Source organism: Trichechus manatus, unplaced genomic scaffold, assembly GCF_000243295.1.
Source record: "Trichechus manatus latirostris isolate Lorelei unplaced genomic scaffold, TriManLat1.0 scaffold00054, whole genome shotgun sequence".
In the NCBI taxonomy this organism is placed as follows: Eukaryota; Metazoa; Chordata; class Mammalia; order Sirenia; family Trichechidae; genus Trichechus; species Trichechus manatus.
In genome coordinates, this window is record NW_004443990.1 from 479,081 (window position 1) to 497,722 (window position 18,642).

General features: G+C 41.2%; 2 protein-coding genes across 5 annotated transcripts in view; one reads left to right on the forward strand and one right to left on the reverse strand.

Annotated features, from left to right (window-relative positions):
• The window catches only part of CUNH17orf78 (chromosome unknown C17orf78 homolog), a 21,545-nt gene extending 7,000 nt beyond the window's left edge, over positions 1–14,545 (reverse strand). Inside the window, 4 exon segments of the mRNA XM_023732652.1 lie at positions 2,841–3,080; positions 3,583–3,678; positions 4,739–4,881; positions 14,439–14,545. Coding sequence (XP_023588420.1) covers positions 2,841–3,080; positions 3,583–3,678; positions 4,739–4,881; positions 14,439–14,545 — 586 coding nt within the window.
• ACACA (acetyl-CoA carboxylase alpha) overlaps positions 1–18,642 on the forward strand; it is a 302,953-nt gene that overhangs the window by 38,031 nt on the left and 246,280 nt on the right. For 2 of the 4 annotated variants that reach the window (XM_023732667.1, XM_023732668.1), the window contains exon 1: positions 14,699–14,902. The exons of the other annotated variants lie outside the window; for them this stretch is intronic. The gene's annotated coding sequence lies outside the window, so the exon portion shown is untranslated. Of the gene's footprint in view, positions 1–14,698; positions 14,903–18,642 lie in introns of those variants that run through there. 4 annotated transcript variants of the gene reach the window in all.

An 18,642-nucleotide genomic window follows, 5' to 3' on the forward strand; every position in this document is an offset into this window, starting at 1 on the left:
AGAGGGTCAGCAAAAAAGAGGAAGACCCTTAACGAGATGGATTGACACAGTGGCTGCAACCGTGGGCTCAAGCTTAACGACTGTGAGGTTGGTGCAGGACCGGGCAGTGTTTCATTCTGTTGTACATAGTGTCACTATGAGTCGGAACCGACTCGATGGCAGCTAACAACAACAACAACGGTCAAATCCCAAGGAGTCCACAGTGGTTAAAGCAATCGACTGCTAACTGAAAGGTCGATGGTTTGAAACCACCAGCGGCTCCGTGGGAGAAAGATGTGGCAGTTTGCTCCCGTATTGATTTACAGCCTTGGAAACCATGTGGGGTTGCTATGAGTTAGAATTGACTTGATGGCAGTGGGTTTTTGGTTTAGTCAAATCCCTCATCTGTAACTACAGAAATTGAGCATTGGAGAAATTAAGTAACTTGTCAAAAGTTATTCATCCTTACAGTTTAAAATTCCTATTATACTCTGAGAACATTTTGATGAACTGTCTTCTGACTGTTTCCGGGACATCTTCCTATGCAGACTAATCAATCACATCCATAGTGTGGTAACTTCAGAGGGCATCTCTTCTATAACCTTGTAAGTGTGACCATTTACCTAATTTTTATTTCAACCCTATTTGGAGTCTGTTACAACCTGGTACTCAATGCAGGTTTAAATTTAGAATTAAAAAAAAAAAAAAAAAAAACCATTGCTGTCCAGCTGATTCCAACTCATAGTGACCCTATAGGACAGAGTAGAACTGCCCCATAGGGTTTCCAAGGAGCAGCTGGTAGATTCTAACTGCCAACCTTTTGGTTAGCAGCTAATCTCTTAACTACTGCGCCACCAGGGCTCCAAATTTAGAATAGGCAGTTTTTAACTTATAATTGAGGTTATGTTTCAGAAAGTCCATTCATAAAGTGGTGGTTTGGAATTCATCGTTATTCCATAGAAATGTATGGTGAATGATGATTAGGTCCCCAAACTAACCCACAAACAGCCATTTGATCTGGGAACCAATCACCATGTCATAAAGGAAGGATGAAGGGATTATCTTCCTTCTCTGGATTCTAATCTAGAACAAGGGCAAAATTTCAAATTAGATCAAATTGATCTTTGACATCTCTCCCCCCTACATTCAACCTCCAGTTTTCCTTGTCCCAAATTTCTGAGTGCTGTTGTCTTTATTTGCCCTGAGTTCCACAATGCCTAGCCCTATATCAGGGAAGATCCACCCCATAGAGTTGTCCAGACTCCATATTGACTTAAGTCCACTACTTCCTATCATAGCCATCATTGACTTAAGGGGGTGCCATGTATTAAAAGGAAAGCAATTAGATCGAATTAATTTGCATTAATATTAACTAACAAAGTTAAGTGAGTTTTCAAGAGTTTATTTTTCACACAAATTGTTATGGTGAAATTTTAGAAAATATAATGAAGTGAGTCAAAATTCAAGTCATAAGAGGATATGTAATTTACTGTACCTAGGCCACATTCTAAGATTATTTCCCAACCTGTAGTCCCTAAATCAACTGTAGTTTTTAAAGTTTTTTTTTTTTTCTCGGTAATTCTGCATGTGAACCCCTAGTTTCTCTAAATGTGCCAATTTTTATTTTATCTTTCCAGCACTGCAGCAGTAGTATCTAGGGGATTGCCTGGATATAAAAGGGGAGCTGCCAAGACCATTTCATGGATTATAAACTACCTGACAAAAAGAATGGGTGGAAGAAGGAAAGGAGGGCAGAAGCAGAGAAACATAAGGTGAAGAAGGTCAAGAGCACTGCCTGGGGGCGGTGGGGGAACAGGCAGTCTCACACAGTGTTGGTAGGAGGACAAAATGGAAAAATCTGTATGGAGGATAATTTAGCAATATCTATCAATACCTTTGACACAGCAATCCTGCTTCTTGGAATTTATCCTACTGATATATTGCAAGTACACGAAGAATGTGTAAGGTCATTGCTTGTAGTATTGTTTGTATTTATGAGATTGGAAACAACCAAAATATCCATCAGTAGGGGACTGGTAAAATAAATTATACTACAGCAATCCAATGGAATACTGTACAACTGTTAAAAAGAACATGTCAAATTTATACTTCTTGATATGGAACAATCTATAAGATACATTGTTAAGTGGGAAAAAGCAAGGTGCAGAACAGTGTGTATGGCATGCTACCATTTATGTTTTTGGTTAGCAGTCAAACGCTTAACCACCGTGCCACCAGGCCTCCTGTACCATTTATGTTTTTGAAATATATACATCCATACATGCTTGGAGCACTGGTGTAGTAGTTAAGAGCTCAGGCTGCTAACCAAAAGGTCGGCAGTTCAACTCTACCAGCCACTCCTTGGAAACCCTATGGGGCAGTTCTGCGCTGCCCTGTAGGGTCACTATGAGTCGGAATTGACTCGATGGCACACAACAACAACAACATACATGCTTAGAGTATCTCTGGAAAGAAATACAATAAATTGTAATAGTGGTTGCCTTAGGGATAGAGAACTGGAGCATGGAGAGAGGAGTAGGAGGGAAACTTACTTTTCACCATAAATTTGTGCTGTTTGAATATTTAATTGTATGCTTCAAAACAAATAAAAATCTTAAAAAAAAAATTCAAATAATTATTGTTAAAAGAAACCCATCAGAAATGTAGATCGTATGAAAATCACAGCATGTCAGGGCCAGAAGGATCCTTAGAGATTAGAAAAATGAGTCTCAGAGAGGATAAGATTTGCCCAAGTAGGGGACGGAGGGGAATCCATTTCCTTGTGGCTTTAGCTGCTACTAAACCTTCAAGGATGTCAACTAAAAGTCAGTGCCTACCTTCAACTCCTTTTCCAGTCTCACCTTTGCCTGTCAGAAGGGATCCAGTCTGAAACTTGCATGTAGTGGCTAGGTGACAGCTTGGGGAGACAGAGCCATTTCTGTTGGGAGCAGCAGTGACTCTCAAGTTCTTCAGCGTATACTTGACCTTTGGCTTCTTCTCCGAATACACAAGCTTGACTTCCACTTTGTTCCCAGAGCATTGCAGGGTAGCCAGAGTCCGATTCTGGATGAATGTGGCCCTTTTGGCTTCTGCCTGGGCTTCTGGAAGGAGAAAAGTCAGACAGAGAAATGAAGCTGGTTCTTAATCTGAATATTGCCCAACTAAACTACTTCCACTATGACCCTGTTGAACTCCACTGTTGCACCTTCTCCTTTTTTTAGTTTATTTCTTCCTCAGCATGTGTTTTTGATATTAAATATACAAGCCCAGCTTTCCTCCTTCCTGCCATGGAGTTCCATGAAAATGAGTGACTGCCGTGAATTCAGCACAGAGAAATAAATGCTCACAGATTATTTTGTTTGATGCAGATTGAGTGCTGGTTCCTTCTCTTTCTTTACCCCCATCTGTTTGTTTTATATAATCATGCCCTAGGCAATAGCAGTTAATTTAATAATTGGTTTCCAGAAAGCCTCCTAGGGGGATACATATCTTTAAAATAAGATATTTAAGATCTAGGCTAGGAAGTGAGGAGACAAAGCAAGTTTTAAAGGTGAAATTCCTTGGAATGGCAAAGTAGTTTTCCAGGAAGGGCCCATTCCCTACCTTGCATTGGCGTATCCCTGATGTTTCTCACATCCTTTGGGAAGAGCCCAGCCAGCAGTTCCACTTGGCAGCTGCTGTCTCTGAGTTCTGAGGTATCTAGAAAACAAAAAGGTCAGGATTTACCAGGTACTTATCCTTTAGAATTCTGGGCACTGGAGGGGGAGATAAAAAACAATGCAATCATTTCTCATAAAACTTGCAATCTAATTAGGAAGATGAAACTTCCCCAAAAAGACTTTAAAACGTACAGCCAAATATGCACAAGTATTAGTTAGCCTAGTATAAAGAAAATGTGAGTATCACCCTTTTACCTTTAGGAGAAAGAAAGGTGAAATAGAATTAAGTGAAGTTAAGTTAATAAAAGACTAAGCAACCTATTCCCCTAGACACTACTTAATTTCTTTTTTTCTTCATAGTCTATCTGCCTTTTGGTATTAAAGACAACTTTTGTCTATTAAGAGTGTATAAGTTTATTAAGTGTAGAATCCAAGGTATCTCTGGTCGTATTTATGCTTTTTGGTACATGACTCACAAGGGTGTTGTGAGTTTTCATCTTTTGTTAAATTTATTACTGCTGCACATTATGCTGTTTGGCCTTAACTTTAATTAGCTAATTTTAGAGATGAAATGTTTTAAACATTTTGAAAAATGTTATAAACAGTTATCAATGAGAAGCAAATGGTGCCGTTCCAGCCCCACTAACTCTTTCCCTTAGCTCTCCCCACCCAAGAGCATCCCCATCTGATAATTTGGATATATGAATCACCTTAAAAAGGGGAAGACAACATCCTATGAGGGATTATGAATTTGAGAGTCTTAGGTGATGACAATACTAAAACTGTAACAGCACCCTTCAGTAAGAAAGCCATCTAACAGTGAGGGAAATTTTAATGTTAATTACGTGAACAAAACAGAAGAATGCATCACATTCTGTGAAGACCTTTCATCATAAAACAGACAGCTATTGCTCTGGGTTGAACAAGTTGCAGTCCTGCTTAGAAGCAAGAGGATACATGGGATGACATCTGGAAAGCATCACCTGCTGGGTATTGGCTATATCTCTGTCTGGCAGAAGAAAGCCCAGGCACTGTCTTGGATGGATCTTACAAGGCCTTGCTATGAATTTTCCAGGCTATCAGACTAGAGAAGTACTTACCTTTCTTGTTGGCATCATAGGATGCAATTAGGCTGAAGACAAAGATGGTGTCTATGGTAGCTTGACATACTCCTTGCAGAGACAGTAGTCTGCTAAATCTGTCACAGCTCCTTATAGCCCACTCTTTAGCTGCTGTCACTGCTCTGGGATCAAGTTTTGACTGTGGGAGAGTCTGGTTCCACCCTTATTATTTTCCCCCATTTCCTGAAGACCCAGGAATAGAGCTGATTGGAGAGAGGACCAAGTCTGTTTATTAATGATTGACTCAGAAGGTCTTCCCCTCACTTCATTGCTGGTGCCGACAGAACTGTAATTACATAGAGATTTCCCCAGCAGAAAGGGCATTAACATCCAGCAGTATGGTTTACAAATACTTGCTGAGAGACATGTAGACATTCATATGCGTGCTCACTGACAGAGGCATATAGATTTATACAAGACATAAAGAGATGTGGAGACTCCTATTAAAGGATGTGATCTGTAGAATATAGCAGGAAACTAGGACTGAATGAGTCAGTGAGTTACAGTGGAGAGCACTGAACTAGGTATCCATAGAATTGGGTTCTAGTACAGACCCTGTTAATAACATCACCTTGGGGAAATTACTTGACCTCTTTGGATTTCAGTTTTCTCCTCTGTAAATTGAGAGTTCCAACCAGATGATCTCTAGAATTTATTCACAGCTGTACATGTAAACTCATGTTAGCACAAGCATACCTATCTAGTCTTGCACATTTTCACACTCCTGAATAGTGAAGTGAACATGACTGTTGGGCTGAGAGGTCAGGAAGAGTGGTACAATCTGCAGTTTGGGAAGGTTTCCTATACTGATAACTATTGTTAAAGATTTTTCTTAAAATTTTATCTTTTAGTAAAGATTATACATCTAGTGTAATATTACATAGACTTCATGATGGTGTAGCTAGGTGGATCATAAAGTAGACATGAAGGCCTACTCAGATCCTTTGTCTTGGTCCAGAGGCTCTGCAATCTTTTGCCCATTGTAAATGTACTCCATTGGAGCCTACATGGGATTGCCTATGTGTAAGAAGGTTCTGGAAGCTGAAACTCTGATTGATAATGATGCAGGTGAACTTGGTTCAAGGGACTTCCAGTACATGAGATAGGAGTCAAATCATATTCTAAGTATCACCCTGTTTCCTGGCATTTTAATGCTGGTTGAAATCCAGCTAAATTGAGCATCAAGGGACATCCTGGTGGGAAATGGAAAGGGAAGAGATGTCAATGAAAGACAATGTGCTGCCTGAAATGTGGAAGGGGAGAGGAAGTGCTAGACATTCAGCCATAGTGCCTTTCATCCATTAATTCATTCAACAAGTATTTATTGAGGGCTTTCTGTATGTCAAGGCACTATTCTGTCAGTGAGCAAGGCAAAGTCCATGTCCTCATGGAACAGTGGGAAGCAGACAATAAACATAGTTGAAAAATAAAACAGTATATAAGGGCTAATAATAAATAATATACAAATACATACATAATTAAATATTGTGATAGTTGCTATAAAGAAATAACCAGCGTGATAAGATGAAGGATTATGTACTGGCAGAGGCCACTTTTAAATAGGGTGGTCAGGAACGGCTTCTCTGAAGAGGTAACATCTGAACTAAGAAAACCAGGAGAGTGGATGTCACAGGAGCCAAGAGAGGAGAGTACTTCAAGTAAGGGGTGGTCAGTTGGGCAAATGCTGATAGGTTGTTATAATGAGAGCAGGATATCTGCTGGATTTGACAGTTTTGGTAAAACCAGCTTCAGTGGACTGGTGGAAGTAGGGGTAGGGTGAAAGGGAATTTGAAGTGAAGGAATGTAGATAATTTTTCAAGAAGTTTTTCTGTAAAAGGAGCAGAAAAATGGGGACATATGTGATTAGTGGGGACATACATGCCTCAAATCTTTATTGATCCAGAGGAGCCCTACCTTGCTCTTTTTTCCCTATTACAGTTGCCTGTAGTTGATTCTCTTCAGTGGGTAGGGCAGAATTCCTGGGTTTCATGGCTTTTGCTTACTATTACCTTAACATCATTTTCTGCTCCCTTATGATATCAGATACATTTTCCCTGTCACTGTATTTGAAATCTGCTATAGATCAGTTCCTAGATGATACATTACAGTCTTTGCCACTTGGTGCAGGGGGTAGGGAAGGATCTGAGGGCTTGCTATTCTCATTCTGTGTCACAAGGTGGCAGAAGAGCTCACTTTTCCCAAAAGAAACCTTTGTACTTGGCCAAAGACTAAGTGGAGAGATTTTTCCTTTAACCACTCTTAGATCCTTCCCTGTTCCTTTGTGACTCAAGAGACCCAAAAGTCAGCCTGCGTGTTGGAACAGACCATGCTGGGTGATACAGAGAAAAAGACCCAAAACTATTTCTTTACCACTAGATATTTTGACTGGTTTTCCAAGTGTTTGGGATATCTGTGGAGAAAAGGCTCTCTCTCCTGATCTCCTTTCCTCTCAATAAAAACATCAAAACGAAAAAAAAAGAGGAAAACCAGAAAAAGTTACAACAAAGACGAGTTCTGTGATGTGTATAGATCAGAGATATGACCTCTGGAAGAAAGCAGGAAACTAGGACTGAAGGGATGAATCAGCATGGGTCTGTGGGAGGAGCACTTGACAGGAAGCCAGGAGGCCTCCCTGGGTTTTAGATTAGGCTCTCTAATTGACTGAATGACTTTGAGCAAGTCACTTAACTTCCCTGGACCTTTGTTTCGGTTTTTTTAATGAGGTGATTGGGCAAGATGGCTTCAAAGGCCTCTTCCGGCTCTAAAATTATTATCTTAACTCCTGCGAAGGGTTGCCACACTCTGCTACTCGTTCTTTTAAGGGTGTATATGATTTTCGTTCATTTGTTTTGGTTTATTTTAATTTTTTTATTGTAGAATATATCATACATACAGAAGAGTGTATAGAACATAATAATAATAGCAGTAATGTGAAAACCATGTAACCATCACCCAAATTAAGAAAGTGAACATTGCTAGTATCATATAAGCTCTTTATGTACGTCCCTCTGATCACACTCCTTTCCCTCCTTTCAGGCATAACCACTACCCTGGTTTTTGCAATCATTATTTTACTTTTTTAAAATAGTGAATTATCTATATATCTATCACTAAACAACATTTTTAGTTTTATTTTGTTTTGCCTGTTTTTGAACTTCACATAAATGGAAACAGACTATGTATTTTTAAGTAAAATGAAGTAAATATAGAAGTTCCTCTCATGTCCTCTCTTAGTCACTGCCCACCATCAGGAGGAACTATTATGCAGACTTCTAACACTAACATCACGAAGGAGCTTTGCCTGGTTTTGAACTTTATGTAACAGGAAGCATACGTTACTTTTATGTCTGTCTTCTTTTGCTCAAAATTATGTTTATAAAATTCATCCAAATAGTTTCATGTAGCAATAGTTATTCATTCTCATTGCTTTATAATATTCTATTCTATGAATGTACCACAATTTATTTACCGTTCTACTGCTATGAGACATTTGGTCTGTTTCCAGTTTGGGGCCATAATAAACAATGCTCCTGGGGTACATTTGAAAGAGCTTTTCCAGGGTATAAACCTAGAACTAGAAGCTGGGTTGCAGGGTATGCAGGGTTTGGTTCAGCTTTATTGTTTTCTAAGGGGTTGTCCCCATTTACACTCCCATCTGCAGTAGATGAAAGTTGCTGTTGTTCCATTTCTCTCCAAGGAGGCCAAAGAGCCTTTCCAGTATGGCACAACCATTGGCTTGAGCAGAGCCAGGCGTACCCTCACAGTGCCAACCCTTTGGATGGTTCCCAGAAGCTCAGGCCACAGTCATTTCTCCTGTTTACTTGCTTCCTCCAAGTAAGGATAAAGGATTCAGATTATCCCTAGGTCCCTGATCCCATGCTGTTACCCTGGGATATGGGTGGGATGGGGTAGATTTAATAACACAATCATGCTTGAATCAAGTGATCATCCATAGGGTATTTGTTTCTTTACTGAACAATAGTACAAAATAGGAGAGAAAGGGGGAAGTAATATTTTCTGTGTGCCTATATACCAAGCTTTGTGCTACAAGCTTTACATTTTGGTTATCGCACTTAATCCAAAACACAACCCTACAAAGTAGGTATTATATCTTGACTTTATAAAAAAGGAAACAGGCTCCAAAAGGGAATCATTTGCTCAAGATCACAGAGCTTATTAGATAGAGTCAGGATTTAAAGCCTGGCCTATCTGATTAAAGAGCTCAAGCGCTTTCCAAATACAGAGCACAGAGAAGGCAAAGTCCCTGCTGCTCATAAGGTGTCTTCATCTTACATTACCAATACCTAGTTCTATTTGCCTATATTCATCCCCCAAACTATGGTATTCAATAGATTATGGCTATTTCATTCATTGATTTGAGCTACATTTCCTTTTTATTCATTTTTTGTTTTCTTTATCCTTAATTATTTGTTGTTGTTTTCATTAATAAAATCAGGCATGTGAGCACAGTGGGTCCACTGACAAACCAGACTTGTGTTGCAGAGATAGCTTTCTGCCTGCTGGTCTAGTATCTTAACCAGAGATGAGATTAAAAAGAAAAAAAAAGACAAAAACCAGCACAAGTAGATGGTGCTTGGCCACCACCACTGACTGCTCTGACAGGGATCATAATACAGGGTCCTGGACAGAGCTGGAGAAAAATGTAGAACAAAATTCTAACTCACAAAAAAAGATCAGACTTACTGGCCTGACAGAGACTGGAGAAACCCCCAGAGTATGGCCCCTGATACCCTTTTAGCCCAGTAATGAAGTCACTCCTGAGATTCAACCTTTCAGCCAAAGATTAGGCAGCCCCATAAAACAAAATGAGACTAAAGGTGCAGACAAGCCCAGGGGAAAGGCCTAGAAGGCAGGAGGGGACAGGAAAGCTGGTAATAGGGAACCCAAGGTCTAGAAGGGAGAACGTTGACATGTCAGGGGGTTGGTAACCAATGTCACAAAACAATATGTGTACTGATTGTTTAATGAGAAGCTAGTTTGTTCTGTAAACCTTCATCTAAAGTACAATAAAAATAATTGAAAAACAAAAACAAAAAAACAGGGAGATTGTAAAATCTTCTGGTCCAAGTTATGGTATAGGAAAACTTTGGGACTGAAGGAATATGATACAAAGAAGTTGAGCAATGGCTTGGTTTTCCTTGAAAGTGAAGGCTGTACAAAAATTGTTAATATTGTATTTTATTATTTATTGTTTCATATGTAATAACAATACCCCTGGGGTAGATAGGTGGAGACCTAAAAATATAGCAGGAAAAAGCTGAGTCAGATATAGGAGTAATGGACACACTGGAGAAGTCTGAAGAGAAGGTAAGGATAGAAGCAGGAAAGAAACTTGGCAGGAGCACTTTCATGAGGGGAGTGAGGTCAGAGATGGAAAAGTTGTAAAACTGCATTATATAAAATGTCAGAATCCCAGGATTGGGCAAGACCTACGGAGTCATCTTGTCCGTTTTTCTGCCTTTAGATAAAAGGGACCCTTAAACTTTCTTCAGGTATTTTTAGGTGTAAGGTACGTGGAATTTAGAAAAGGAGTTTTTAAAAAAAGGTATTGGAGGTGTCATGGAGAGAGAAGGAAGGTAGGGTTTGGTGACTGCCTAAAATGCGGAGTGTGGAAGTGTTCAGGATTGGCTAGTAAGGGGGGAGGGAGAGCTGAAATGCCATGTGAAAACCCAGCTGTCCATGTGAAAACATCATGGTGAGTTTGCACTATGTATGCTCTCCTTCATTGTGTAATCCGGCCTTTCATCATTATGACCAGACTTAAAAAGTGGCCTCCCTGAGGACATTTTCTGACCTTATAGTGTGAGGTTTCCTCATGCTCTTATCTCTGACAAACCTGAATAATTGACCAGAGCAAAGGGACATAGTGTTCAGTTAAGGCCTTTGTGCGTTCTTTTCCTCTTATAACTGAAGCCACAATTCTGGGCAATTACTTTCTTGATGAAGTCTGTCCATCTGCAAAACCTCTAAGTATCCTACTGGAGGCTTTGCCTCCTAGAGGTAGTGTGAAGACGGAAAAGAAGACATCAGGAGCAGAGTGGCCTTTCAGGTAGAGTTAATCTTTATTTCAGTGAAGCACATACTAATGTACCTAGTCATACTCTAAGAGCTATAGAGGTGGGTATCAGAATATAAGAAATGCTCTCTGCTTTCAAGATTATTAAAATTTAGCTGTAGAGCTAAACCCACCATGCACATAAAAAAATTATAGCATAATTAAATGCTAAACCATGCAGTGGTGACCATATTGCTACAAGAATTCTGGGAAGAAAGAGGTCAGAAAATTAAGAGGGAAGAACAGTGAGTCGGCCAGCATAAGCAAAGGTATAGAGGAGTAAGAATAAGCATGGTTTAAGTGCTAGAAGCCAGATGAGAATGTATGTTATATATATTAGGGACCTCTGGGAAGTAATATCCAGTATTTCCTCTGTCCTCTGTCTTAAAGGTTTATCACTGACCTTGCCACTTATGGTCAGATAGACACCAGGACAAGTGGCTCTTTATGGTTCTTTTTTATATTAAGGCACTTTCTTTCCTCTCTTGATTCCACTCAAGCCTTATCTGATAAACTTTCCTGTCCTGGAAGTGCAGCTGTAGGAGGCATTGCTGTTCAACAGAAACACTGGCAGCAAAGAGGGGAATAATAGTGGAAATGATTCAGGAAGAATCATTACCAGGGTTGATTGTTTAAAAAAGAAAATCTGCTGTGGATGTGGGAATGTACATTTTTAATGAACACCCCAGTGATTGCAATTTAGGTGGTCAGTAGGACATACTTTTTGAGAGACACTGCTCTAAACTAGAGTTGATAATAAAGTGCTAAATGGAGCTACCTGGACAGTGACATGCATATTGTTTATGTATTTCTGGTTTTTTTTTTTTTTTAAATGATAATTTATCATTTTTATGAGAATTTATCCTCTTCCTATCTATGGCTCTTACAAATTCACATTGCTGTAATCTAAGGAGCTAGAAGTAGACACTGTTCTAGTGTTAGTTTTATTTTCCCAACTAGATTGTAATCACCTTAAAGACAGGACCCCTCTTAGACTTTTCTGACTTTCTCCACAGAAAGGTGAGACCATCTTTGATGTAAGGTAGCTGGGATGCTCAGGACAAATCCCTGATGCTTTTATGCAACCATCTTGAAAAACCAGGAAGCATTTGATATTTGGGACCTCTGGTTTTAGCTTCAAGGAGCCCTGGTGGTGCAATGGTTAAGTGCTCAGCTGCTAACTGAAAGGTTGGCAGTTCATACCTACCCAGTGGCTCCACGGGAGAAAGACCTGGCAATCTGCTTCCGTAAAGATTACAGCCAAGAAAACCTTATGGGACACTTCTTCTCTGTCACATGGGGTTGCTATGAGTTGGAAATGACTCCATGGCACCCAATAACAACAACAGTTAGCTTCTAGAAATGTACCACTCACCCCCTTCTCTTCCAATTTTAATCTTGTAAATTCTTCCCGCCCTTTGGCTCTCCTCCCCTGCCTCTTATAGACATAATGGCTTGCATGGCAAGAACTCATGAAACAGCTCTAAAGAGCCTACAGTAGAGATGGGCAGGTTGTGGCATGCACCAGACAACACTTAGAGGTTGTTGAAATTCCAGGCGTACTGTCTTAAAGACACAGCTCCTTGCCCATTCTCTGCCCAGTTGTCCTAACATTTGGTGATGGTAACAATTAGATTATTAGATGCTACATAAGTGGTCTTGGTGCATCATAACTCATCCTTCTTTCACTGTAGCGCTTTCATTATGTCTTTCCTTGGCTAGTTATTTAGAGAGCTCAATTTCTTCAAATAATCAGTGAGGTCAAAACCAGGACATGCAAGGTCTTATTAAGGTTTCATATTGTTGATTCCAACTCATAGTGACCCTATAGGACAGAGTAGAACTGTCCCATATGGCTTCCTAGGCTGTAATCTCTACAGCAGCAGATTGTCAGGTCTTTTCTGCTTCAGAGCTGCTGGTGGATTCCAACCATCAGCCTTTCAGTTAGCAGACAAGCGCTTAACCATTGAGCCACTAGGGCTCCTTAAAGTTTCATATAGGGACAGTTATTGAAGGTAAACCCTTGGTTTTGCAGTGCTCCTTAGGCTAATAAACAGCAACATTGTTAAGAAAGAATTCTGGGGAAAGAGTTCCTATTATTAGGAGCTAGGAGAGGTAGACGAAAAATAGAAGAGGCAACTTCAAGGTTTTTAGTTCTATCTAAAGTTATTTCCTTCATGCCAGCTTCAGATAGCACTATTAGGGAGAGGCAAGGTGTCCCGCTTCCCAGGCCGTATTTTTATTCAGTCAAGTCAAACATCTTGTTAAACCAGGAAGTGTTGCTCAAGTATCTTTCTTTTTAAGTTCTGAATTTTCCTGTGTTTAGCTGACAGCTGCATCCCAGGAGGGCAGTCATTGTGAAATATGGGTCACTGCTCTGTAAAGTCCGTATCTCCTTTCCCAATTTGCTTCTAATCCCTGTTATTAAAAAAGGAGCCCTGGTGGTACAATGGTTAAGGACTCAGACCAGCCGCTCCCCTGGAGAAAGATGTGACATTCTGTTTCCATAAAGATTACAGCATTGGAAACCCTATGGGGCAGTTTTCCTCTGTCCTATATGGCCACTATGAGTCAGAATCAACTGCACAGCACACAAAAACTTTTAAAAGTGGGTTGATAAACTCTTGGAGAAGCCACGACTTAGTGGTGCTATGAGGTTTCCTAGATGAATACGTACTGTTCCTTGTAGACCAGCACCTTCTTTGTTCTTGCCTCAGCTTCCACCCAAGAACTTCTGACCTGGGATGTGTATTTCTATTTTATTCACTTTGTGCCCTCTGGCATAGAACTTCTTCCTAACTTCTTGTTATCCTCTGCACTTCTGGCCTGTATCACTTGCTTGTGTAAGGACCAGGAAAGTACTCTGGGTGTTCCATAATTTCTTGGAAGGGGTTAGAACTCACTCCTTCTGACATGCAAAAGGCCCACCTCCAATTTTCTTTGTCTTCCTGCCCAATGACTGTATTATGTGTTCGGACTCCTTCCATCCCCTAGTTACTATTAATTAATTAATTTTTAACAAACAACCACCAAGAAAGCATTGCTATGAAGTAAGTGGCAAAACTAGAGAAATTGGTTGACCCATCTCAAAGGCTTGGTGTAAACCACCCTGGAGGATGGGAGGCATTCGCCAATCAGAGAAATCACAAACTGCTGTCACCTATTTTCCCTTCTTGAGGCAGGCAGAAGACTGTTGTCCTTTGGAACACTGCCCATCTCAGTGAGCTCTCTTTTCTAAGGCTCCAGGATCCAGTACCTCAGACCTCTTTAGGGTGGGCTGCTTTGGGGCTGAGAACCAAGTCAAGGCGGCTAGATATGGAGTTCCAGAATAGGGGTTAGACTGCACTGACTTGGAAAGCAGCCTGTGTAATCCTGGGCAATTCATGGACGCCTCTTCAGGTTATTTGGGATTAAACACGATAAGATCCGTACAAGGTCCGCACACCGTCTACCCTACTCAGTCCGTGTTGGTTCCGAGTTCCCTTCCCCTAGCTACGGCTGACTCTGGCCCCTCACTTTCTGGGGCCCAGGCGCCTTTACCCCGATGGGCATGCACGTGGGGCCCCTTCCCCACGCCCCTTTCTCGGGGGAGGAAGAGTCTACCCGGTAGAAGGTTTGGCGAGGCCCGAGGGCCCGGCAACCGCCAGAGACCCGCCCGCCCTCTCGCCGCTCAGCTGGGAATGGTAGAGCCGCTCTCGGACCATCGGCATCGCCTCACGTGGCCCCGCCCCGCGCCGCCCTCCCATTGGCTGCCGCCCTGCCCTCCGCCCCGCGTCTCGCCCCCTTCCCCTCCCGCAGGCTGGTCCAAGCCTCATCCCCAAGCGGGGTCCGAGGTGAACGGCCTGAAGTAACCCCGGACGTAATCACCTCATGGGGCTCGGGGGCTGAGGTGGGAGGTAGGGGCGGGGCTGCCTCCCGTGAAGCCCCGCCCCTTTCCCGTGTGCCTGGCCGGCCTGGTGCTCCGCGCTTGTCAGCCATCGCCGGAGCTGCCGGCGTCTCCTCCCGCCCAGTACCGCCTCCGCGCAGGGTCTCCCAGACCGCCGGATTGCGGACGCCGCCACCCTGAGGTGAGGTTAAGGGCCGCCCCAGAGCCAGCGATCGGGGACCTGGAGAAGCTAGTGCCGGGGAGGGGCGGCGGCAAGCAGGCAGTGGGCCACCTCCCAGCGTCCGCTTGCACGCGGCCCGGGCTCCATCCCCTCCAGACCCTGCACTAGGCAGCCTTGTCCTTCCCGCATTTCTGGGGCCTTGAGGCCTCAGATTGGGAGACACGTAGGCGCATGAGATCTCGGTGGGGTTCTCAGACCCCGGAACTGGGAGGTGTATAGCACAGGGCCCCTAGAAAGGGGCTAGGGTGTGTGCCTGGAGCTCGCCATCCACCCACCCCTAAGTGCCGGCGTGGTGTGATTCCTTCCAGTCCTCTCTCTCCGCTCTGATCCTGGGCTCGGGAAAAAGGGAGAAGACCCACGTGAGAGGGAGATGTTGAGGGTTGGATCTAGTTGCATAGAAAGTCTGTTCTTCCTTTTTCGTGCGGAGTAAGGTGTGGTGGGGTTCAGCTCTTGCTGTGTCTTTGTATTTTGGGAAGGTGGGTTGTCCCTACTCGCAGGATTTTATGTTTTCTGTGAGGGACGTAGTAAATGTTTGTGCCTGTTATTACTCTGTCTCCTGCTCGTTTGCCATACTGCTCAACGGAAGCTGTTGGAGATAGGACTTAGAAAGGTGATGTGAGGCTAATGATTTCAGAGGAGAATATGCGTGAAGGTCCTGCCAGGGTCAAGGCCAACATTATTTTTGGATTTGGAGCAGGGCAGGTGGACACTAGTGGACACTTGGAATCAGCGGTACAAATCAGGAACCTCATGTAGACTTTGTGGGATTTATAGACACTCAGAAGAATGAGACTACTTAGGGGAAATAGTTTAATTTCAGACAGTTTGGTTTTGGGGGTTTAAGAACTAAATCAAAAGAACCTAGGACTTCTGATAACTTTTGTAACTAAGCAGTGTTTCAGGAATTTCCCAATGTGCAGAATAAACCTTATAACCTCTCTCTTCAGTCTCAGAAGTTCTCCCTTGAGTCTCTCTCTGGTTTCATTCATTGATTTTTTTTTTCCTCAGTCCTGTAAAGCAGATTGAGAAGCATGCTTTCTTTGGTTACATGATTTCCTCTCGTGGAGGGGGGAGGGGCGGTAAGAATACTATGATTTGTTTCTTGCTTCTTGTTGGGAATGTCTTGGAAATCTGTGATGAGAAGGATTTCTATGCTGCCTATTTGACAGGTACTTTTCTGGAAAGCATTGTGGTCTAATAGAGCAGAACAGCTGTTAGCAGTATCCAGGTAGATCTTGAGCTTCTTTCCACTTCTCTTGCTTCAGTTTCCTCGTTTCTAAATATTATTTAATGCATAACTGGAGGATTGTTGTGAACACAGGAGTTAATTAACAAACATTGTAAAGTGACAGATGAAAGATATCATAGACAAAGTATTAATTTATGAAGCTGGCTGTGTTTATTTGTGTTGCAAAATTTTATGTGTGTGTGTGTTTTGTTTGTTCATTTTTGATTTACCAATGCAGACTAGAAATACATCAAACGTAAGATCTAATTGTTTTTAAAGTGGGAAGAAAGGTTGGGAAATGGGTGGCATTTCACTTAATGAACTTAAAGTTCATTGTAAAGTCAGCCCCAGAGAGAACTCTGTCATCTGATGTTGCCCTCTCTCAAGTGCTGTGAACAGACCCAAGTGTAGATCACTATGTAACACTCTATTTCCTTTTCAGTTAGTGACTAGAACAATCTTTTTTTTTTTGCCTGTCACACAGACTGGTTTAACAGGTCTGGGGCAAGTATCTTTCTTTCTTTTTACTTTTTTTTTTCTGGATAAGTAGTATCCCAGTATAATAGCCTTGGTTGAAGAAAGAAATAAATTAAAATTGTTGGAATAATACACTGGAAATGAGAATTTCAGTTGGGAGAGGAGTATCTTTAAAATTCAGGAAATAAGTTGTATTATCTAATATGTTCTTAAAGATTAATAATGATAAGAGCTATGCATAAACAATCTTTCTAAGCCCATAAAACAATAAGATTACAAAGAAGTGAATGAACACTAAAGACTAATGGCTGAAAAAAATTACTTCAGCTATTGAAGTGACTAATATTTTTAAAGGAAATCATTGATCTTTCATTTCAACAGATTACTGCTTAGTTTTTTTGTTTGGTTCTTTAATTTTACAAGACTTTTAATTGAGTGTCACAACTTTACTTGAATTTAGTGGACTGTTTGAAAGTGGTTTTAAATAAATGGGAAACTCAAGACAAATGTACTTACCCAAAGAATATGAATCTGATTGATAGGACATAGTTTAGCCAGCCAATCTTAATATGTGTACTCTAGTGATCCAGTTCTCTTACCAGTTTGTTATTTATTCAGACTACCATTAAATCTCCTAATGTTTAAGGAGGCAAGTGAAAAGTGGCTTCAACAAAAAGGGTTATTATGGGCCTTACTTAAAGTTTGGTGACCCCAGTTGGTTCCGCTATCCAGTGATATTATTTGAGACTTAAGCTCATTCCACTCTTTCAGCCTGTCATACTCATCTGCCTTTATATGAGGAACTACAATAATCTTTACTATCCCCTGACATCAGGAATTGAAATTGCATGGCAGTACTAGTTAAAAAGTGGTCATCCTAGATACTTTAGAAAAGTATCTTGTATAAATGATTTCCATCTTTTGAATGTTAACACCAAGTTTGAAAATTCCAAATGAACTCCTAGAATTAAGTTTGAAAAACAGTTTCAGTCAGTTTTGGAGAATTTTTTCATGAGTATAAGATCTTGTTTTTGAATGCGTGATTATTCCCTACAACAGAAATAAAAAGTATACTCACTAATGAAGTTCCTAAAAATTACCCTCTGTTTTTTTAGACAGCTTTCAAATCTGTCCTTAGTCATAGGTTTGCACACATGTATGTGCAGGTATTTACCCATGCTCTGAGTTGGGAGGATAGTAGGTTGATAGGAGCTTGATTAGTTTTTAAGTTTCTTAGGAGTGATAGCAACAGATTAGCACCAAAAGGATGGATACCTGCGTTGTTTGTGCTTCAACATTTAGTGGTATTCCTGGCCCAACAAGGCAAGCTGTTCAATTTCCCTTTGATTCCATCTCATAAAATCCAAAAATTTAATAAAACTTACAGTATTGGAAAGTACCTTAGGGATTTTCTACTCCAGTTTTCTCTTTAATATGAATATGTTATAAAACCAAACCTGTTGCCATCGAGTCGATTCCAATTCATAGCGACACTATAGGACAGAGTAGAAACGCTCCATAGGGTTTCCAAGGAGTGGCTGGTGGATTTGAACTGCCGACCTTTTGGTTAGCAGCCAAGCTGTTTAACCACTGCACCACCAGAGCTCCATTTTATCTGACACTCACACTGAAAACTTCCAGCTATAGGCAGCTCACAATCCAACCAAGTGCATCATGGGGCAAATACTCTATTTGAGAGTTCTTTATTATTTTCAACTTAAAACTATCTCCCTAGGACTGCACAGGTTGTTGTAGCTCCAAAAGGATTAGGAATTTCTGCTTTAACTTGTAAATTTCTCCAGCTCTAAATTTGTGCCAGGTAATGTAAACTTTAGTGCCTTAACACATCCAGAGGACGTGGGGGTAAACGTCAAGCAATATTTCTTCAAGAAAGGAATTATTTTTATCCTTGATATTCTCTGAAAGGTCACTGACCCATCTGCATCATGGGTTTGGCTTTCTCTAAATACTGCTCAGTGAAATAAAATTATGAGCA